Raw genomic sequence first — 21464 nt, 5'->3', positions numbered from 1 at the left:
AACACAACAAACGTTAAGGTCAAAGAACAAATATATCTTAAGCCACACCAGTGCTGCAGTGAACCAGACTTACCCATCCAGTTGCCCAGGATGGTGGAGAAAATCTTTTTCTTGCTGGTGTCGTCCATTTCTGTGAAGGACAGGAAGTTGAAGTGACGGGTGAAGCGCTGTGTGATCGGGTTGCGACCTCCACCCGGCGGTCCCATCGCACAGGCAAAAATGATGTCCACTATGTGCCTGAAAGTACCTGATGAGAGAGAGAGAGAAAGACTGCCCTGTAGATGTAGAAAATTAAATGAACCCATCAGAAGAATCAGAATCAGCCGAGAGAAACATCTCACCGATCTGCTTCCTGTCGTACCAGCCTCCGTGGTCCATCCACTGCCTCAGCAGCTCAATGGGAGGCTGCGCACCGTACGTCTCCAACATGGGCATGTTCAGGTCATCGATGAAGAAAATAAAGTGTTTCCCTATTGGCGGTCCGAACACGCCTTTGCGCCTGAGGGACACAGGGACAATCGTGAACATGGCAGGAAAGTGGATTGAGATTCGGTCGGAGATGGTTTTTTTTTTCTTACCTTTTGTCCAACTTGCAGTCGATGCAGTCCTGAGTCTGGTTGGCAGAGGTTCGGGCGGAGAACATGAGGAAGTGCGTGATGAATTCGGCCGGCATTTTCTTCAGCAGCTTGTCCGCAATGGTCAGGGTTTTTCCTGTACCGGTTGGTCCGATACACAGGAGCTAAAGGATGCAACGGCAACAACTTTAAGGAAACAGGAAAAAGACAAAAAGGTTTGTTTTGTTCTGTGTGTTTGCACAGAAGCACTGACGGGCTTTTTGTTGGTCAGGAGTTGATCCATGAGGAAGGACATTCTGATTGTGTCAGCGGTGGGGACGATGATGTCAGCGTAGTTTGTCTCGGGGGTGATGACGATGCTCTTTGCAGAGTCCATCCAGCTGACCCACTGCACCTGCGGGGGGATCGAAACGAGCCAACTATCAAAACCAAAACCACCGGGTTCTGATCCGATACGATCTGACCCGGTGCATCGCTCACCTTCCTGTCCTCCTCTTCCTCTTCGTCGTCCTTCCGGCTAGCCCCGGCGTCGTCCAGCCGATAGTCGTACACCATGTCCTCCTCTGGGAAGCACATTTCAACCTGAGGAGCAAATAAAAACAAAAGAAAACAACTCAAACTTCAAAATGTACTTTTTAAAGTGAAGAAAGAAGAAATGATGTGTGAGCGAAAAACAGATTTGACCTTCTCCTCTGCCATCTTGTTCCTGAGCCAGGCACTGAAGCGATGGCGGCTGGCGGCGTCTCCAGTGCAACCGACGCTCCACATCAGAGAGAAGAGGAACCAGGGCTCGATCAGCTTCTTCAGACGGTCCAGCTTCTTCTGCGGTAGAGGCTTTCCTCCCTGCAAAGTAACGGTGAAACTAACTGCAATGAGAACATGTGCTCAAGACATGTATGTTATCTGCGCAGGAGTGTCTGCGTCTGAGACTTTGCTAAGTTTTTCTTAAATGCCAAAGGTTTCAAAGGAGCTCGCGCAGAACAGAAACAACCTCTTTGACTTTGAAGGGACTGAAGAAGCAGTCCATCAGTTTGAGCAGACTGCAGGTCAGGCTGCTGTCCAGTGACGTGATCACCTCCTTCACCGACGTGCGGACAAATGTGATGGCATCCTGCGCAGCAAAAAAACGGAGGCACAAATCGTTCAACCGTCCCATTGGACCACTGAGGATTCTCGGCTGCTCCTTCGCTGCGCTCACCTGCAGAAACCTGGCAAACAGGGACTTGAGCTGCTCTGAAAACGGTTTGAGGGCATCAGGAATCAGATTCAGCCAGCACTCGATGAAAGGAAGGAGGCCCAGGATGCTGGGCTCCAGGTAGACCATCCCACAGCGGGACACCGTGGCCGGAGATGCCACGGCTAGATCCTGAACCTCGAACATCATCGTCATCACCTGCAGGGGTGAGAAGACAGAAGAAACTCCTCTTGAACACACACAGGAGACAAGGACAGGGAGATTAAGACAAAAAAAAAAACAGCTTACGTCATTGAGCTTGATGATTTCTCCTGAGCTGAGACACAATTTCTTGTTGTCGTCCAGCACTGTGTTCATGTTCTCGATCCACACGGCGTCCACCGGCCCGTCAAACATGTACCACTTCTTCTTTACGTCCATGGACGAAGCGCCGCCACGGATCAGCGCCGACAGGATTCCGTCTGTCCTGTCGGGGTTGCAGCAGGTCACTGGTTAAACTGGTTGCCTTGAAGTTCAAGTCTACGCTGCGTTAACAAGCATAATGACCGTACATTCCATCTGCCGCAATGCACTTTGCTTTAGCGACCAGCTGAGTGACAATCCAGTGTTTCCATATCAGTAGGGCCACAAGCAATCCAAAAACCAAGTTAACACAATAAGTTGTGATTTATGGCATTTATCTCAGTTATTCACTTGAAAAGTTTGATCTTTGACCTCTGGAGTGATGTTTGTTTCTCGCCCTGATCAATTTAAAGGAAACAAAACTACTGTATGTATATTTTTGCATCGGTGCAAATGCATATGTGCGAGTTCAACTCCTGCAGCTGAAAGCATTGCTTACCACTCGTATGTGAGCAGGTCGTACTCCCCGTACAGCTGACCCATGGTGATGGACTTGGGGTTGAGGACGTAGGTCAGTACCGTCTCGTACAACCCGCCGCTCACCGAAGGCTGACCCTTCAGAGCCGAGAGGGCATCCCTGAGTATCTGGTAGCACTGACACGCACACACACACAAACACGTCATTTAACAAATCAAAGCCAAACGTGAGCAAACCTCTCTAACACTAAAGATGCACCTTGGTTTTGCCTGATCCAGAGGTTCCCACCAGCATCAGGCCGTGTCTCACCACCGTGGTCTCGTACAGCTGAACACACTTTGCAATGTACGCTGCAAACACACACAGTGAGCAGCCGTCACGGTTTGACTCACTAACCCTCAGAACTCGCCTTCGGCTGAGTCTGACTCACCATCCACGTCCTTCAGGTTGTTCTTGATGCAGACGTTACGCATGGACTCCTCCAGTGCGCCATAGTTGATGGGCTCCTGTTTGGTCTTGGGGAAGAGGTCAGACACGATGCCGTTGAAGAGCTTCAGGTCGTCCTGCAGGAACTTTGGGACATTGACATCCAGGATGGCCCGCAGGCAGATCAGCTCCTGGAAAAAAAAAAAAAACAACAAAACATTGTGAAGGTTCAGGGGAGTGTGGGGTTCATCAGATCAAAGTTTCTTGTCAAACTCTTTATCATCAGTAGGTATCTCACCTCATTCATGTTTGGATTCTCTCTCTTCAGGTTACCGGCGGCTGAGATCACAGTCTTCACAGCTCTCATACCAAAGTCATAGTGATCCTTTGCAAGACAATGCTTCACTTTAGCGTCAGCGCTACAAGAATGCTCATAATCATATGTATATGGCCCCAACGATTTAGTCAGAAGGGAATCTCATACAGTACCTGTGAGCTAAGCTGCTCAGAGGAGAGCTTGAAGGTGGAGGTGATCTTCTTGGCCAGGACTTTGGCGTCGCTGAAGCCAAACGAGTACAGAGAGATCTCAGCGATCATGGTGTAGTCAGGCACCATCATGGCCACAGGACGAAACAGAGCCTGTTGGAAGTAGTACATCTGCTGAGTCCCTGCTGCTCAACATCCTGTATTTTAAAAAATAAATTAATAAAAGGATTCCTTACCTTGAGATTGTCGGGCAGTTCAGTGCGCCCGGCGTAACCTGGATTCATGGTGATGAACACAGCACAGGAAGGAACAAGAGGAATCTCCGTACCCTCAAACACAAACCGCTCTGCCTGAAACACAGACAACAATGTGCAAAACAATTTTATATGAAAAAGTCCAAAGCATTGAATCTTTTACGGAAAAGCAACTGACTGTGACACTTTCCAGACTTCTAATGTGCTCTCATGCAACCGTGGGGCTCCAGTGTTGGGTGTTGGAACACAGTCGATACCAGCTTGAGTTAAACCTGCTCCTTACCCTCTCTTGCTGGGCCTTCTGTATGGTGGCGATCTGCTGGGCCACCACCGACAGCACCTCCACGTCGATACGATTGAACTCGTCGAAGCAGGCCCAGGCGCCGGAGCTGCAGGAGAGAGGACCAGGGAAAAAGAAATAAGAAGCAATACAAAGACTTCTGATGTTTTACATCATCCTGACGCTCACCTGGCCAGCCCTTTCAGAAACTTTCCCATCGCCATGAAGTCCAGCTGATCGGAGCAGTTAAAGACGACAGTCTGGATGGCCAGGGCCTTCCCCAAGTCTTTAGTGGTCTCGGTCTTTCCGGTGCCAGCCGGACCCGCCGGAGCTCCTCCGAACTTCAGGTGCAGAGCTCCAGTAAGGGTCAGGTAGCATCTGAGACAGAGAGAGAGAGAGAGCCGTGATGCGTGCAACAAGAAAGGAAAAAAGGGCGTGTCTCGGACTGAGGACGCACCTGTCGGTGAGCGGGGTGATGACCAAACGGCCGGAGTTGCCGAGGTACTCGTACCCGTACAGAAACTCTGCGTTCACGGCGCGGATGTACAGGTCCTCCCTGGCCCAGTAATATCTGAAGGCAGGAGGGAGTGCGTCAATGTTACGATGATGGAAAAGAAAAAAAAAAGAAAGAAAGAAAGAGATAAAACCTGAGCTGGCTGATCCACTCGAAGGCGTTGATGCCCGTCACGTTCTGCTCGACCAGCTTGGACACCACGTCCTTGGCGTGCACCTCTATGACGATGAGGGCGGAGAGCACAGCTCGCTGCATCCTGCTCAGCTGGCCCCTCACCAGCTGCACCAAGTCGCCGAGCTGCGGGAGAACTCAGGGATCGGTGCTCTGGTAACCACTGGTATTTAATTTGCTCTTTACTTTTCTTTAGTTTTATTAATTTAACTGGACAAACTGGTTCGCTAAGTGTTTCAAATTCTCTAAAATATTCTATTCTCACTGCTAATGATGCTGAAGCCAAGTTTAGAGTGTGCAAAGCAAAATATGAACATAATATAAAAGATGGTGATTATATTCTGAGAGTTTGTACTTTTTGAACTCTTGGTCCGAGGAGCAATGTGAGTCAAATATATGATAGCTTTTTTTGTTAAAAAAGAGGTTGAATCAGTCTCACTTCTCAAAAATACCAATTATACATTTACAAGACGGAAAGAAAAAACAAAATAGCAGTACCACTGCCACGGCACAATTTGAATGATGGACATTAATATCAAATTGCGAGCGCTGACCTGCTTCTGCAGTTGTGGGTAAAGGTTGCTGGACAAGTCTTCCTGCTCCAAGGCCTCAGACACCTCGGTGGTCCAGAAGACCTGACAGCCGGCGATGACCACCTGGCCGGGCCAGGACAACACCCACTCTGTACGAGGTTGCTGGTGGGTCAGCAAACAGGGAAACGTTAGAGTGAGCGCTTCATTTCGGTTAGAAAACAGAGGGGGAAAAAAAGTGTAGGACCTCGGAGTAGACTTGTAGCGAGCGGTCGATGTTGTCTCTCAGCGTGGCCTTCATGGATTTCTCCACATGCCTGAGCCACTCCTCCACGTTCCCTGCAGGATTCACTGGCACAAAGAGCTTCACCTCCTCGCCCTCACCGGAGTACATGTGTGTGATTAGCAGATCTGGCTGGAACTGAAGCTAAAGACCAAAAAAAAAAAAAAAAAATCAGTGCTAATGAAGTAGCACAGAGAGTCAGGAGCATGTGAGGAAAATGTGAAGAACAAGCAGCTGTGACTGACCTGCGTGACGTTCTCAAAGCACTTGCGCAGGTGCGGTTGCACGGCTGTGGGGTCTTTGGTCTGGGACAGAATCTCCAGCAGCTCATCATCTGACAGGAAGTAAAACCTGCCAGGAAACGATTCAAATAATAAGTGTCTGAGGTGTCATAATTTATTAAGACAAGTTTCAATTTGACGTTTCAGCATTTCAACAAGTTAATCAGTGCTGAAACATTTTTCAAATAAAATCCCATATAAACCCTCTGGAGGGAAGTGTGCAGCTGTGATTATCATAAATAATCAAAATGAGGGTTACACTTGTCACTATCATCTTAGGAAAACGGCAAATCAAAGTGCTTCTGGTGGTGCTGACCTGGGGAAGGACAGTCGCTTTGTCTCCAGGTACTCGCTCAGACCTTTCTGCACGTGCTCCAGCAGCGTGTTGCACTCCTTCAGCTTGTCCAGAAGACGGGCATCCGCACACAGATCGATCACCTGGAGGTTAAGGCACAGTTCACAGCAGCCGCCCAATCGAAACCTGCACTCTTTGCGTCACGGCAGCGTGGACCAACCTTTCGTTTGTGGAAGGCACTTTTCATAATCCTCCTCCACGTGTTCTCCATGTGCTGGTACCGCTTCCCTTCCACCGGCAGCTGCTCCATGATGTCGTCGGAGCTGAAGATGGGCTCCAGGTAGAGCCACGATGACTGGCAGGTCAGCCACTCCTCCAGCACGTCCTGCAGGGAACCAGGAGAGGGCAGCGGCGCCACGTTAAGTTCAGCTGAGTCCCACCTCGGCTGGGACTCAGCTGGACTTCAGCATGTGAGCCTACCTGAGTCATCCTCAGCTTGCCTTCCCAGGTGTTGATGCGTGCTTCAAAGATCTTCTTGAAGGGCGAGAAGGACATGCTCTGCGTCATGACAATGTGGTCGTCCAGGAGCTGCGACGCCTCGTCCGGGCTCTTCAGGATGTAGGTGCCCGTCTCCTTGTAGGGCATCACGTCAAACTCAACGTTGGCCCACTCCAGCTCCATCTTCTCAAGAGCCTGGCGTTGGACAAAGACAGGGAGCAGCTGTCAACCACTTTGAGGCAAAACCAGTGAACATCGGCACTGAAAACCAAAGCTTTTTGTGGCTTCCCATCCTGCACGGCCAGTCAGAGGTCCAACAGTATGCAAAATACACATTGCAATGCTGGCTCACTGTCTCACAGCACCTTTGCTTTTGTTCGCTTGCATTGCGGACACTCCAACAAAGCATATGTTTTAGCATGAGGCTGTAAACAGAGGGCTAAATATGCAGCTTTCTGGTGTCTGCAGAGTTTAAGGGAGAAGCAACTCAAAATACAGGCCAGGTGATCTGACAATAGTATAGTACAGGAGCTGAACATTCATTTTGTCTGCAGGTAACATCTTTACATCTTTATTTGTGTGACCAAAAGAAAAAAAGAGTAAACCTGCTCAATGGTGAACTCCTTCCCAGCAATCTCAGCCACGGTGGCGATGTCATCGACAAAGTTGTGCAGGCCGAGTTCTAGGCAGCGGGAGAATGTCAGGTTGGCTTTGGCCATGACCTTGATCTGAGTGCGTTCAGAGAGCATCTCCCAGTGGCGGGACTTCATCCCCGGGTTCCTCAGGCCCTGGATGACAGGGACGCAGGGGAGGAAGTCCTCGATCCTGCTTCGGACGAGGGCGGCCACCGCTTGACAGTCTGGGATCGTTGAGGAACGAGATGGGAAAAAGGGAGGGGTTTGGAGGGGACATTTTAACGACTGCAGTTGGGCAGATTTTTCTAAACGCTGATGCACGCGGCTCTCACCAGGAAGCTCCTTGAACTGCTTGAAGCACTTGTGCATGGTCTTGTGCGCCTCGGAAATGTTGCGCTCGAGCAGCTCGGGGTCGATGGAAACCAGGGGGTCGTTGAGCCACTTCTCCCGCCAGTTTACCCAGTTGGACGCCGTGGTCCACAGGTCGAAGAACGGCTGGAAGTCTCGCACCATTTTCTGCAGGTGATCGTACTGAAAAAGGCAGTTTATACGTCCCGGTCAGAAGACAGTTTGTGCTTTGATTGATCTTCATCATGTGACCGACTCTCGTTCACTTACGTTTGAGATTGGAAGGCCGAACAGACGTTCTCGGGTATTCAAGGTCTGAGCCATGGCCACCGCCTCCCTGAGTGCCTTGCCGGTGCGTCTTATCTCAACGGCCACCTCGTGGGCCTCGTCGATGTTGCCGAGGTCTGCGAAGCCGCCCACCTGCATCTGGAAGATTGAGGAGGTTCAAGAGGGCACCGTCACTCGTCAGAATGCGCTTCCAGATGTGGTTTCGGATTAAAAAAAAACAAAAAACTATCGCGCAGGGGCTGCTTACTTTCAGAGTGTCGAGCTGGTCATCGAAGTTGGTCTGGTCTGTCACCTGGGTCTTTTTGAACCTCTCCTCGTCCTCCACCTGCTGTGCAGCCACGGCGCTGATCTGACCGAGGATCCTCTGAGGCGTTAGGACGGCAGAGCACCTGTGAACCACAGACGTGTTTCACTCCTCATCTTCTGGCAATGCAGCACGAACTGAAGCTGCTGTTTAACATTTCACACTCACTTCTTGCTCATGTCCTCGTCCGACAGAATGTAATTGAAATCATCCAGGAGGTCGTAGTCGGCCAGAGTCTTGTTAAGTTCCTCCTGTTTTGGACCCATTAGGACAAAGAGAATGATTTGGATTGTTGTAAAAATTTTGGCTGCTTTTTTTTTTTTTTTTTACCAACAGAGTGGTTCAAGTCTCTGCTGCGCACCCTGTAATTCCTGGTCAGTTCTGGGATTTGTTTCATCCAGTCCCTCTTGTCACTCAGTTCCTCGATGCTGTTGGGAACCTCGCGCATCCTTTTATTCATGTTGGCACAATCTTCACAAGCCTGCACACCAAACACAGAAGTTAAAAAAGTCACGTGAACACGTTTGAATACATCTCTGGTCGCATGTTATGCATCATTACCCGCTGACATGAAAGGAAAAGGACTCACGTCTTCAATGCGTACACGCAGCTTTTCAACAATGTGCTCCAGCAGCGCCGTCGCCATCGCTTTCTTCTTGTTGGCCAGTTTGTTGCGGACGGCCTCCACTCGCACAAAAAACGGGCCGATGACGATGGAGGAGGGCAGCGTTTGTTCCAGCTTCTGCTTGTCCTTGAGATGCTGCTCCACCTCCTTCTTCAAGTCTTTGGCCGACAGCTCAGCCTCCACATGAGCCCTGGCAGGTCAAACATGAGAACACAAAAAAATTAAAAGAAATGAAGGAAAAAAAATATCATGATTTATAGAGGCTCATTACTGCCACGGCTGACTTACTGAATGAACTCCTGGATGTCCAGGTTCTGGAGCTCGAGAAACTGTTCAAATTCGGCACTGTAGGCCCGGAGCGGTATGAGTGCCTGCGACAGAGCGTGAGCCACCTTCTTCTTCAGCTCAATGATCAGCGGCTCGCGCATGTTCACTGACTGGATCATCGGGTCGCCGCCGATGAACATGCAGCGCAGCACATACTGCAGGAGAGTGGGCACGGCGCAGAATGCATGCATGAACTAATTTTTATGTTTGAACAGCATTATTTATATGTGCAGGAGCAAAGCAACGAGTGCTGTTCTCTGTCCATTCTGATGTGCCCGACATACAGTACATACGCTTTGTTTCATGTACTTTCAATCATCATAAATAAAATACAAGGTACAAAGTGATAAGTGGAACCTTTGCCTTTTTTTTCTTTTACTTTTCGGAAGGCAGTATTTTAATGCATTTTATAGCTTATGAATGAAAGCTTTTTTTTTTTATAGCTTAGACTTATAACTTTAAAAATTCAACATTTTTAAATGAACAATTTTTAAGTCAGTTCGAGGGAGGCAACTGAACAAAACAAGTTATCTATATCTATCTATCTATCTATCTATCTATCTATCTATCTATCTATCCATCCATCCGTCCATCCATCCGTCCGTCCGTCCGTCCGTCCGTCCGTCCGTCCGTCCGTCCGTCTGTCTATCTATCTATGCTGGCAGCAGTGTGGCTTGCTGCGGATTCTATTTTACCTTCTCGAGTTGCGGCACGTTGTAGGTGTTCTGAATGCCCATGTCGATCAGCTCGATGACGGTAGTCTCAAAGTTCTCCAGAGGGGTGCAGTAGCGGACGCCATTCTTCTCCAGAACCAGGTCCAACAGGAACACAGGGTGCTTCTTTGGCCTGGTCGACAGAAAACTGACCATTAGGAACAGTTTGTAGTTCCAGCTGAACAACACCCACTCCAACAGACAGAGCTGCGAGTGAATGCCCAGAGGAGATATCAGACTGGCCCGAGCACTCCAGCCTCCTACTTGTAGCGGCAGTGGAGGAGGTTGCTGCCCCACACCATGTCCGGAGAGCAGGCCATCACTTGGTGGCAGTCGTCCAGCAGCAGCTGCGTCAGGCAGCGCAGCGAATTCTCCACCAGGAAGCGCAGCGAGTCCTGCAGCTGCATGCGCACCAGAGCCATGAGTCGGTGCAGCTTGGAGATCTTGTACAGCACCCAGGAGGACTCGTTCACATTGTACACCAGGCTCTCGCCCATGTTGGAGCGTATGCTGTTGCTCAGCGTGATCAGCCACGTCTCCCTGAGGTACAGGTTTGTCTGGGGAGGCGGCAAACAGGTGAGGAGGTGAAGGTTCTCTTCATCTTTGCTGTGTCTGGCACTGTGGGGCTGCTTCTAAACAATCCGGCTGCCACACAATTTTTTTTTCATGTTAATCTTTTGGGAACAGCTTGCCCATAAACTGACAACCTCAAATTAGTTATAGAACACACTAGATGTTTATTTCTCTAAAATTTAAAAAAAAACTTTCAACTAAGTGACTTCAGTCAAGTAAGATCTGCAAGAAGAAGAAATGTGTTGCCGTACCTGAAGCTGCATTTGGGACTGTGTGTTTTTAAACTCCTCCAGCCTCATCGGCTTGAGCAAGGTGACGTTGAACAGTTTCAGGTCGGACACCTTGTTGCACTCCACCCAAATTTCACTCAGGACGCTGTACACCTCGGGCTGCCTCAGCAGGGTGCACAAGGTGAAGGCCGTTTGGTTCTCCTGGAACGGAAATTCAGGGATGGAAACACAACCTGCACACAGATAAAAAAGCATCATTGGGTGGGGGATGAGGAGAAGGAGCAAGACCTTCTAGCGACCTGCGCAGCTCTGACCTTCATCTTACCTTTTTGCGGTACGCGCTCGGGCTCCACGGTCGGCACCTTGATGTGCGAGAACTCCTCCGGGTGCCTCAGCACTTCGTCGTCGAAGCGTATTCGGTTCATGATGCGGCCGTACTCTAGCCGCAGCTCGTCCTCCAGCAGCCCGATATATTCCTTCAGACTGCACGCGACACAGCCGTAGTCAGAGCAAAGATCAGCGGGATTCCCTTTATGAAGCTCGGGTCAAGAGCGGCTGACATCACTCACCGGTCCAGCTCCAACCGGGGGGCCGTGAGTGCATATTTTTTGATGTTCCGCAGCAGGTCGGCGTCAAGAACCGGCGCTTTGTCCCACTTGGGCATGCAGTCCACTGACAGGTGGTAAAGGATGAGAGCCTCGGTGCTCTCCCGCCAGCGCAGGGCAAACTTAATCCGTTCCACAAAGACCCGCGGGTCCTCAGCAATGAACAGCAGGCGGATCCTGGGTATCCACTCAGCAGAGCCCACTGGAGACGACAGGCACACAAGCATCTTTTGGCTCCCCGACGGTGGACAATGCATAAATGACAGTGACTATGTTACTTGTAAGGGGTAAAAAATAACTGCAACCAACTTGTGCTTATGCCGTCTGTTTGTTTTTTAGATTGACCGGCACTTCCGTCTTTGTCCCTGCGTTTGCTTTTATGCTGAATCCTCTGCACCATGTACAGGCCGACCTCCTTGCGGTAGTCGAGAACTCCGACCAGATGCCAGATGTACTGCTCACGAGAGCCACTTGGATCGTCTTCTAAAGCGGGAGACAGAGAGAGAGAGAGAGAGAGAGACATGCTGGATAACCACTGAAATAAGACTGACCTCCTCCTCAGGAAAGCAACGTGTGTGTGGTACCAGAGGATGTTTGGTCTCCCACAGACAGCAGAGCCTTGGCGGGGATGGGTTTACGAGAGGTCAATCCTTTCTCATAGCCAAGGGACAGCCAGTCCTGCGGCGTCCGGCAATCGTACTCTTCGTTGTCAAACATCTACAAGAGAGACACAGGCGGGGGAGAGGTGAATGATGCGGTGACGTTCAGTCAACAAACCAGAAACATCCGTGAGGTTAAAAAGGACTGACCTCTAGGGGGAGGTAGGGTGACACCAGATCAGTTGGTTGAGTCTTCTCGTCTATGGTCTTCCTCGGCTTTGGTCGGAGGAGATCGGTGGTGATGCCGTTTTCTGCCAGGAGAACTTCAATGTCCAGATTCAGGTATTCCCGACGGACTCTGCAGGAGAGAGAGAGCAGATTTCAGCAGCAAGTTGTCAACATACTGTAAACCAACTCACAGCTCCTGCAAAACAAGACCAGGTCATCTCAAGACTCAGTAATATAGCTTTATGTATCACTAGAAAGCAGAAAAGTCACCGCAGTCTACCTGGTTTTCCCATGGCTGTGGGTGCACACCAGGAGTACCTACCTCTCCACTGCCACCTTGCGGGGGATAACGCCAGGAGGTGTTTCGAAGGGCATCTGGACTTTGGGTGAATTTCCAAACCGGCAGAAATAAGAGTAATTTGTCTGCCATGATGTGATGTGGAGTCTTTCCTTTTCAAGAAACTTGCTCTCGTCCCATGGGGCCTCAAAAGTTGTGCCTGGAAAAAAACAAATATCGCATAAGTTTACATTTTACACAGACGACGCCGAGCCTTGTGCAGTAACATTGTGAACTTGGGCCGAATGTCACTTACTCTTGGTTTTGTTTGAATCACTGTCATCAAAAGAGCACTGGCCCTGTGACGGCTCTGGGATTTCAGGGATCTCTACGGGTTCCTGATGAATACACTCATTTTATTTTTTGCAAAAAGAAAAGAATGGATGGGCATGAAGAAAACAATAAAACAACAATAAATTGAACAATAAAATGCATCCTGCCTGTCAATGAGTGTCACAGAAATGAGACAATTTCAGCATTTACTTCTTTTACTTGCCCTTGCTTGTCTTGAGAAATTGTGTGATAAAACCCAGTTCTGGAAATTAGCCATTTGTGATGTCAAAGAGGGCGTTGTTGTCACCTTCCAAACTTTTGGAGGGTCCAAAATAATAATAATTTTTTGTTTTTTATGGTTAACTGAAAGATTGTTTTGTCTGAGCTGGAAGTATGCCGTATGCTGTGTTCTGGGGATGGTTTGCCCAACTGTGTGCAAGGTGTAAAATGAAGCTCTGAAAACTGGTCAAATATGGGACAAAAGCTTGTTTTTTTTTTACCTCGAACTTGAATGAAGTGACGATATCAGAATAGGCGCCCTTGTGTTTCTTCATGGTGCGTGTTTTGATTGGTGGAAGTTTGCGTCTCCGAGTCAGGTTGGGGATCGTGGCAACTGGAGGGTGACTGGGTGGACGAGGCACCAGCACCCCGAACCCTGGCAAAAACTTCCCTTCCATGGTCTTCTAGGTAAAGAACAGTCTAAACTAAAGGAGGAGGGATTTATTAAAACCAAAGAATTTGTTTATATCTAAGCATATTGGTTTGAATTTGTCTCCTTTTTGTGAAAGAAGATCTTTGGGTGTTTCACTATTCTGTAAAAGGTGTTCAAACGTTTGACTTTAATCTAAAAAAAAAAAAAAAAGTTCCGTTATTCAGCAAACCAATACACATTACTTTAATTTTACATAAAAGTCAGGCAACAAAAATATATGAGTTTGAAAGGTTTGGATCAAGTTTTGAATTATTGAGAAAATATTATGAATGTCAACTCCCAAATCTTATAGTTCACCTACAGCATCTGTAGGTACAAAGATCACCAAGGAACTGTACATTTTGTATGCAAAATATGAAGTGCAAAAATTAATGTTAAGTAACTACCAACTTGTAAACATTTTTTAACAGCCGCTTGTCACCTAATCAAATGTTTAAAAGAAAGCAACTTGCTTCTAGCTTGCTTTAAGATTTTGCATTCAACCGGATGTTTGGCTAGTTGGTTAGCTAACGTTAGCTTGTGCGTTTAGTTTAGTTAGCGGACTTTACAATAGTTTAAATACCTTTGGAGGGGAACAAACAGCGTTAGAACGTTTCCCCCCCGCTGCTCTTGCTTCGACATACCTTGTTCGAACATTAGGAGCGGGTTGCTGTTCTTGTCACTTCTAAAGCGAGGAAGTGGAACTCTTGGTAGAAATCTCAGCTTGCAAGTAAAAGTTTTAGCAACCGGTATGCGTCGTTACGCTGAACGGTTGCCATGGAGATAAAGGGCCGGTGTGAAGCCGTGAAAAACAACTGAAGAAAGACTAAAATATATATTTAAAAAAAGAAAGAAAAGAAAAAAGTGCTGGTTTTTAAAGGTGCATAACAATTTATTTTGTAAGGAATAACACATTTAGTTAACAATAAAGTATTGTTTTTTGACTGCTGCAACAGTGTAGTTTCCCAATTTGGGATCAATAAAATTCAATCTAATCTAATCTAATCTAATCTAATCTAAAGACACCAAACAAAATCTCTAAAATATTATGAAGAGGTGTCTTGGAACTTAAAGAAGTGAAAGAATAAAAACAAAACTGTTTATAGCAGTCATTAAGACATAACTAGGTGGGGAAAAGCAATTGGACAAAATCTACAATGAAATGTGTGAGTGTGTGGGAAACTGGTGCAATCTCCACTGGAATTTCACACAGCACTTCTCCACAGGTAACCTCAACACTCACATCTCGTACCATTCGGCCTGAAGGTAGTGATGGTAATGGCAGTAATGATACGTTAATGGAATTTGATTGGAATGCTCACCTTTCTGTCCCCAAATGTCCACAATGCATTTTTTGCCCTTTGCAAGGGTCACAGTAGCTCCAAAGACCAGTTCCACAAGGGGGAAGAACTCCCGCTGACCCATAGGATCCCACACACTCTGGGGTCACAGGGGCATCATAACCTTGTCTGTTTCCCATCGCAGATTGCAGCCAGTGGCACTGCAGCCTCCGCTCCTGCATCTGGCCTCTTCACTTTACATAACCACATCGGAGAAGCCGAAGATTGGGAGGCCAAAGAGGAAGTCTCTTGTAAAAAACACAAAAACAAAAGACAAACAGGATGCTCCATATGACTTAAGTGAGGACTGTATGTAGTTTACATACTGTAGTAGAATACTGTACTGTAGTAGAATACTGTTTGTAGTTTGTAGATGGGCTGCAAGTCTTTGGATACCATATTTCTATGATGGACACTATTTGTTGAGGCACTTTAAATTTAGATGTAAATCAGCTGGTGATGACTGCTTTTGTTTCCTGTTTCAGTGTTCAGTGCCAACTAATTTAATTTTCAGGGCCAGTAGCCAGATTGCGTCTTCCCAGGCGGGTTATTTCAAGTACAAGCAACGTTTTAACAAACATCAGATATGGATCACTTTCAAAAGCAGAAGTAGACAGAAACAAATAAAACATGAGTAGTAAATTGATATTTTTGTTAAGATTCACAGTGTAAATCCAATCTGAGTAGCCCTAAGCTTTTTCTCGATGAGCTCAGTCTCAAAGCAATGACCTCACCCGACTGTGGAAGCCTAAACCAGATCAAAGGCCTCCCTGAAGATCTAAAATAAGCCACATCTAATAATGACGTTATCATATCAGAGTAGCCAATGACCTGAACCACTAATTATTAGCACATTTCCAACTGCATTAATTGGATTATAGAGGAGATTCCGGCCTTGAAACGTGGTCACCTACCAATCTTTGGTTGGCCGTGCCGTAGACATCTCTGGAGTCGTGATGTGGCTTGATTGGACAGATGTGGCCAGCAGCTCTGGGTGAGTGGAAGCAATTAAACGCTAATGAGCTTTGATCCACTCTGCGCTGGTCGACAGTCCAGCAGCTGACACGTGCAGACATGAAAGCTCTGGCCCAACATTAGCGGGTAAAGGATCAATCAATACGATGTCCCTCGCAGGAACAGATGCGCGATCCATCAACGACCCTTTTCATCCTAAAAATCCTCACAATCATTCATCCCACCCGTCTCCTCCCCGCTGTCGCCTCTGCAGCGCTGAAACGTCGGAAGGGCCGAGGACTTGGTGAACACGGCACCCATTTTACACTAATGACATCAGCATGTGCTAACTAACTTTAGCTCCTCCTGAGGGCCAGATGTTGGCTAATGGGATCAAACGTGGGTTATATACCCCTTATTGCGTGACATTGCTGGGCAGGCACGGAAAGCCTTGCACGTCAGCCCACATACCTCTTTTTCTCCTGCCAAAACCCACACAAGGACCGCAAATATGGGCAACTCCCTTGATTTTTTTTTTATTTTATTATTTTGACATTGACACACTGGAATTAAAACAGTTGTAATTTGCCTAATGATGCTTTCTAGAGTAAAGACTGTAATTATCTTTATTACATCCTAAAAGTGTGAAAGACCTACAGGGATTGTTCACTTCAGAGCACCATCGCAATTTAAAAATATATTAGTTTCAAACGTGCAACACCAGGGAACAGTAATCTGTAACCCCTTGTAATAGACATAATTCTGAATGGTCAGGCTTGAGTGAGAGAAAATTTTTGTCCAGTCACAATCCTGAGCCTTTTCCCATTTCCAAACATTTTCTTTTTCTCACTTAAGGTTCCCATTTCCAACAGGTAAGGTGCACAGGTTCCGTCCAGCATCCCAGACAAACCAATTGTATCTCTGTGGTCATTCAGTGTCACTGGCATCAGCTCATGGATCAAAAACCCACAGGAGCAACCAGATTAAACGTTTGAGATCCACCAGTCACACGGTACAGCACTGCTTGATGAATACCCTGATCTGCTGTACCTCAAGTTGGACCTTGCTCGGTGGCTCTGGGGTGACTCACAGGTGGACTCTTGGCATGCCAATAAAGACTTTTAATGAGTCAGGAAGGGCCTCAAAGCAGCAAAGTGGCCAGACACGCTGGACTCCCCGAGTCAGGGCCGGACCTCAAACAGCTGCATTTGGTTTCTCCGCTCATTTGATCCATTTGTCAGTGTGACTTTTAGGAGGGAAGCCCAGCCTCAGGCCCAAAACACGTTCGACCCTTTGGAACCATCTCAATGATGGATGATTAAAAAATGTTTGCCTCCGTCATGTTTGTCCATTGGTACATGGAGACGCAGCTCAGATCAGTATTTCTACCACCTCAGCCTCTGGCCTGCTAGGTCCGTCTCTCTGGATCCGTCCATTGTCTCGCCAAACCTCCGTTGGAGCGGGTGCGCCAACACGGAGGTGGAAGAGTGAAAAGACGGAGTGCAGAATCTACAACACATGTCCATGTGCAGTTTGGTGGTAGAATTTTTTTTTGTGTGGGTGCTGTGCAAGTGCTGTAATTCCACTGAATTTAAGTCGAGAGCCAAAGAATGAGCCATCAAGGAGGTGTTTGTTTGTGTATGTGTGAGATTGGAAACGAGCCATCGATGCACTTAAGTGAATCTTGAGCTTGTTAGCCACTTGTTCCATAAACACTTGTGAAGATGACAGACAAGGATGCTGAAGAGGAGCCAGCAGGGTGGAAGAAGAGATTCATTGTCCATTGTTAAACAACAGAAGTCACCAGTGTTGGGATGGAGTCTGGACTTCTTTGTTGTGGGAAAAAGTGACAGCAGATGAAGAGCTGTGCTCACAATCTGCATTCGGTTATGCTTGGTGCTCTGTGGCTGAAAAAAAAAACAATCACCAACCAGCGGCTGGACAAGTCCACGCCTCACACTTTATTGGTTTTGGAGAGCTGCCAGGGAGCTCTGCGGAGGGTTTCCCACTCTGACAGTTTAATCGGTGTCATTCATTCCGTCACATCAAAGACGGGAGAGGGAGGCGGGCGAGCTGGAAAGCTGTGACACGCGACCGCAGAGTTTCCTTTGAGGTCCAGGGATGCCGACCGAGTCACTTATTTCCCACATTGAGCAGAACTTCAGAAATACAGTTGTGCTGCTTTTATTGGCCGTGAACCTTCAACCTGTTCTGTTGGCCTTTCACCTCAAACCTTTGAACCACCGACCCTGGTTAACACCCAAAGTCTTTAAAGGAGTGAAACTTTCTGCTTTCTGTGTGCCTAAAGGTGAGAGCCGCAAACTTTATAGGTCAAGTACAATCTTTACACAACACAGCACGTCCACCCGCCCAAGAGAGAAGGATCCCTCCTCTGAGTTTTCTTCTTTTTCCCTGTAAATGTTTTGTTTTTGATTTTTCTCACTCCGTTTGAGGGTCTAAGGGGAGATGGTGTTGCCTCCTTCGAGTCCTTTAAGGAAAATTGTTTGGCTTTACAAATAAAATTTGATTAATCGCCCTGCGATGAACTGGCGGCTTGTCCAGGGTGTCACCCTGCCTTCGCCCTAAGACAGCTGGGATAGGCTCCAGCAGACCCCCGTGACCCTGAATAGGAATAAGCGGGTATAGAAGATGAATGAATGAATTTGATTAATCATTAACTGATAAAGGCTCAGAATCCTGAACCGAAAAGAAAGGAAATGCAGAAACTCTAGTAGAAATGCTCGGACTGCAGCTTTGAACTATGACAGATCTATTTTGAAAAGCTCTAATCTGGATCGTTTTCAGCCAGTTTGAATATGACTGGACCAATCAGCATCCCTCTGAGGAGAAAGAGATGGGAGCACAGAGTGGGGTTTAGTTCGCTGAGGCATGAGCGGAAAGCTGCTGCAGCAAGCTTGTGACCAGCTGCAGCTGCATCCTGGCTGCAGCTGCAGCTGCAGCAGCAGGCATATTGAGCATTTCCACCGTTAAAAGAACTCTGCAGACTTTTCTCCACTCCTGTCCGGCTCTGGACGATTACGGCATCATGGCACTGTTCACAGAAAAAAACTGACTGGCTGCATCTATTTACGTGAAGTGTAAATGTTGGAAAATACTAAACCTGGGGTGGTTCACGCGGCCCTGTGAGGCTCAGACGTGCGAGCAAGCAAGCGGCTTAATCCCCCATCAACCCCGGAAGAACATACGAGCTGACACGTAGAACACAGACAGACGGACACGGAGGGAGCGGGAGATGGCAAAGTGTGGAGTGACACCGGGTGCCCCGCACACACACACACACTTTGCCGGGGGATTATTAGGCTGGAGCAGGGGGAGTCCCTGTTTGTCTGACCCCAGCTCTGGAGAGCCCGGGGCCCCATTAAGGCCCTGTAAACGAGAGAAAGAGGAGCAATTAGAGAGGCAGTCATGGGTTGGGTAGGAGATCTCTCTGACCTCCACTGGCTGGTATTTGACCCGTCGCTGCAGGGGGCTGTGATGCAGATATGGTGAAACATTGAGGAAACGTGTGCACTCAGAAGGAGGGAGGGAATGAAGAGAGGATGGGACATATTCCAGCCAGTTTCTAACAATAACCGACTGCCCCCAAAAAAACAAAAGGAGAAGTGTCAGGATTTGATGTGATGTGTCCACCTGGCAACGAGCCCGTGGAAAGTGTTTAGAAAACGGGAGGCCAAACTTGGCAGATGATTTATAATGTGTCACGTATCATACACGTATATACAGTTGGACCAATCAGGTTTGTTACAGCCAGCCACGAGTTACTACAGTTTTTCGCGGAGACAGTCGGGAGCAACGTCAAACCACGCTGTCGCATCTACTCATGTAAAAACATATGGTTCTGATAAAGCATTCTGTGTAAATGTTAACATCTTGTAGTTTCTTCTTCTTGATCGTCCTCTTGTTTTTTTGTTTGGTTTGGTTTGGTTTTTTTTGGAGCAACTTTTGCTCCTCAGCTCTGTAATAGGAAAGTAAGCTGAACTGTCAGGTTTATCAAGACGGATGAGCGAGATTTCAGAGTTCCACATCAGAGCCAACTGGCTGTCGTGCAATCTCAGCCAACAACGTGGGAACAGTTTTTTGTTTTTTTTAATAGCTCCCTGTTTTGCTCTAAACAAGAACTTTATTGGATGCTGGAGGTTCTACGTTCCGTCAGTTCTAAAAATGACACAAAACTTGCCGCTTAGTCCATTAAGGAATTTAACATGAGCCTAAAGAGAGAGTTGCCAAACATGGCTTTCACTTCAAGCTCCTTACAACCGTTTCAAGCCTCGGCCGCAAAACCTCAGCGCAGCCTTTAGTGTTTCTGCCTGCATGCCAGAGGAAACACTGGCGTCGGACCCATCGTGCCAACCGCAGCGGAACCCCGCGGGTGATCTGCCACTGCTTCTGTCAACCATCCTGAAACGCCAGGGCATCTCTCGTCTTGTTAGCACAAAAAAAAAGATGTACATACTCTCTCTGAGTGAGCCAGAACCGATGAACTGGTCCACTGCTCGTACGTTGCATCACCCTAATCTACCACCAAGCTATCGTACAGCAGAGAGGGGAGACGGATGAAGCCTGTCCAGCAGGACAGATGGGTGAAGGAATGGGAGGGAGACCAAAATACAGATGTAGCTACAACACAGAAAACAGAGGGGATGAAAACCACCAGTGGTAAAAGTAATAAGGGTAAAAAGGTAACAGATGGACACGTGTCAGATTAATTAGGATTGATGACTGGGACCAAAAGCTGGGAGTCTCATACGATAGACAATGCTAATCTTTATCAGCACCTCATCTGTTACTCATCACTGACTTTTTTCATCCCTCCCTGTTTTCCACTCTAAGGGCCTGAAGGTGACCTGGTTTTGATTTAAGACAAGAATGGAAATCAATCAATCAATTTATATGAAACTTTTCCAATTTACAACTGAACAGGCCTCATACAGGTCTGGCAGCTGGTGAGCACTAGCAGGACTCATCCAGCCCCCCCCTTTTTTTTTCAGAATACTAGAAATATCAAACGATATTAAACAATTACACAATGAACTAAAAGAAAAAGCTTTGAAAGAAAAGAAAAAACAGCTTTGAAAAAGTTGAGTGAAGATGTGAAAACGTAATATAGGCTGAATGTTTGACTTTGCCTTCGCCCTAAGACAGCTGGGATAGGCTCCAGCAGACCCCCGTGACCCTGAATTGGAATAAGCGGGTATAGAAGATGAATGAATGAATGAATGTTTGACTTTGATGTCAGATTTTGTGACAGGCTGATTTCACTTGTCAGATTCCCTGGTGTCCTGATTCCCTGGCAAAGTGGTACAATCTTAATTAATGTCATTTTATTAAGCAATCCATTCAGCAATGGATAAACACCCTGACGCACATTAGAGGGGACTGGGAAGTGGGAATACTCAATGCTGATTGAGAAATAAGTGGCTACACTCCATATATCCGCGTATCCCCTGCACTACACCATTGCATCACTGTGCAAACAACCGCAGGTCTATTAAAAAATAATAATAATAATAATAATAAAAAAAAAATGTATCACTGTTTGTCTTTGATTCCTCCTGTGTGACTTCAGAGAACCTGAGCAGCAGCAGCAGCAGCAGCAGATAAACTCACGCGGACCTGGCGAAGCTGCTCACGCGCAACGCATCAACATCACGTCGTGCACGTCGCATGTCCGTCCTCCTCTAAACACTGTACCGGGTCGAAATCCAAGGAGGAGCGATGCAGACATTGAACGGTGCGCGGCGCTGTTGTTGTCGACTGTGGGCGGC

At 47.5% G+C, this 21464-nt stretch overlaps 1 protein-coding gene across 3 annotated transcripts in view; it reads right to left on the bottom strand.

Moving 5' to 3' along the window:
* dnah1 (dynein, axonemal, heavy chain 1) overlaps positions 1-14174 on the bottom strand; it is a 29614-nt gene extending 15440 nt beyond the window's left edge. The window contains exons 1-45 of one of the 3 annotated variants that reach the window (XM_076014190.1): positions 14029-14174; positions 13194-13397; positions 12677-12758; positions 12406-12580; positions 12066-12213; positions 11841-11973; positions 11566-11739; positions 11221-11458; positions 10977-11134; positions 10673-10884; positions 10113-10405; positions 9831-9981; positions 9097-9290; positions 8773-8998; positions 8545-8664; positions 8352-8434; positions 8127-8268; positions 7862-8017; positions 7576-7774; positions 7214-7467; positions 6591-6803; positions 6331-6495; positions 6132-6253; positions 5780-5885; positions 5499-5678; positions 5276-5416; positions 4684-4847; positions 4494-4607; positions 4226-4414; positions 4040-4145; positions 3739-3852; positions 3506-3655; positions 3315-3401; positions 3021-3207; positions 2849-2940; positions 2612-2766; positions 2059-2236; positions 1774-1968; positions 1567-1686; positions 1260-1418; positions 1056-1157; positions 829-969; positions 579-739; positions 342-499; positions 74-247 (exon numbers count right to left, since the gene is read on the bottom strand). In XM_076014190.1, coding sequence (XP_075870305.1) covers positions 74-247; positions 342-499; positions 579-739; positions 829-969; positions 1056-1157; positions 1260-1418; positions 1567-1686; positions 1774-1968; positions 2059-2236; positions 2612-2766; positions 2849-2940; positions 3021-3207; positions 3315-3401; positions 3506-3655; positions 3739-3852; positions 4040-4145; positions 4226-4414; positions 4494-4607; positions 4684-4847; positions 5276-5416; positions 5499-5678; positions 5780-5885; positions 6132-6253; positions 6331-6495; positions 6591-6803; positions 7214-7467; positions 7576-7774; positions 7862-8017; positions 8127-8268; positions 8352-8434; positions 8545-8664; positions 8773-8998; positions 9097-9290; positions 9831-9981; positions 10113-10405; positions 10673-10884; positions 10977-11134; positions 11221-11458; positions 11566-11739; positions 11841-11973; positions 12066-12213; positions 12406-12580; positions 12677-12758; positions 13194-13370 — 6988 coding nt within the window. In that variant the 5' untranslated portion in view covers positions 13371-13397; positions 14029-14174. The remainder of the gene's footprint in view (positions 1-73; positions 248-341; positions 500-578; positions 740-828; positions 970-1055; positions 1158-1259; positions 1419-1566; positions 1687-1773; positions 1969-2058; positions 2237-2611; positions 2767-2848; positions 2941-3020; positions 3208-3314; positions 3402-3505; positions 3656-3738; positions 3853-4039; positions 4146-4225; positions 4415-4493; positions 4608-4683; positions 4848-5275; positions 5417-5498; positions 5679-5779; positions 5886-6131; positions 6254-6330; positions 6496-6590; positions 6804-7213; positions 7468-7575; positions 7775-7861; positions 8018-8126; positions 8269-8351; positions 8435-8544; positions 8665-8772; positions 8999-9096; positions 9291-9830; positions 9982-10112; positions 10406-10672; positions 10885-10976; positions 11135-11220; positions 11459-11565; positions 11740-11840; positions 11974-12065; positions 12214-12405; positions 12581-12676; positions 12759-13193; positions 13398-14028) is intronic. The other 2 variants (XM_076014192.1, XM_076014191.1) reach the window with 2 other exon arrangements.
* Between the last annotated feature and the right edge of the window lie 7290 nt (positions 14175-21464).

The sequence above is a fragment of the Nelusetta ayraudi genome, unplaced genomic scaffold (genome assembly GCF_046127955.1).
Source record: "Nelusetta ayraudi isolate G7.1 ecotype Tasmania unplaced genomic scaffold, CSIRO-AGI_Nayr_v1 ptg000168l, whole genome shotgun sequence".
Lineage (NCBI taxonomy): Eukaryota > Metazoa > Chordata > Actinopteri > Tetraodontiformes > Monacanthidae > Nelusetta > Nelusetta ayraudi.
This window is presented reverse-complemented; position numbering and strand designations above follow the sequence as displayed.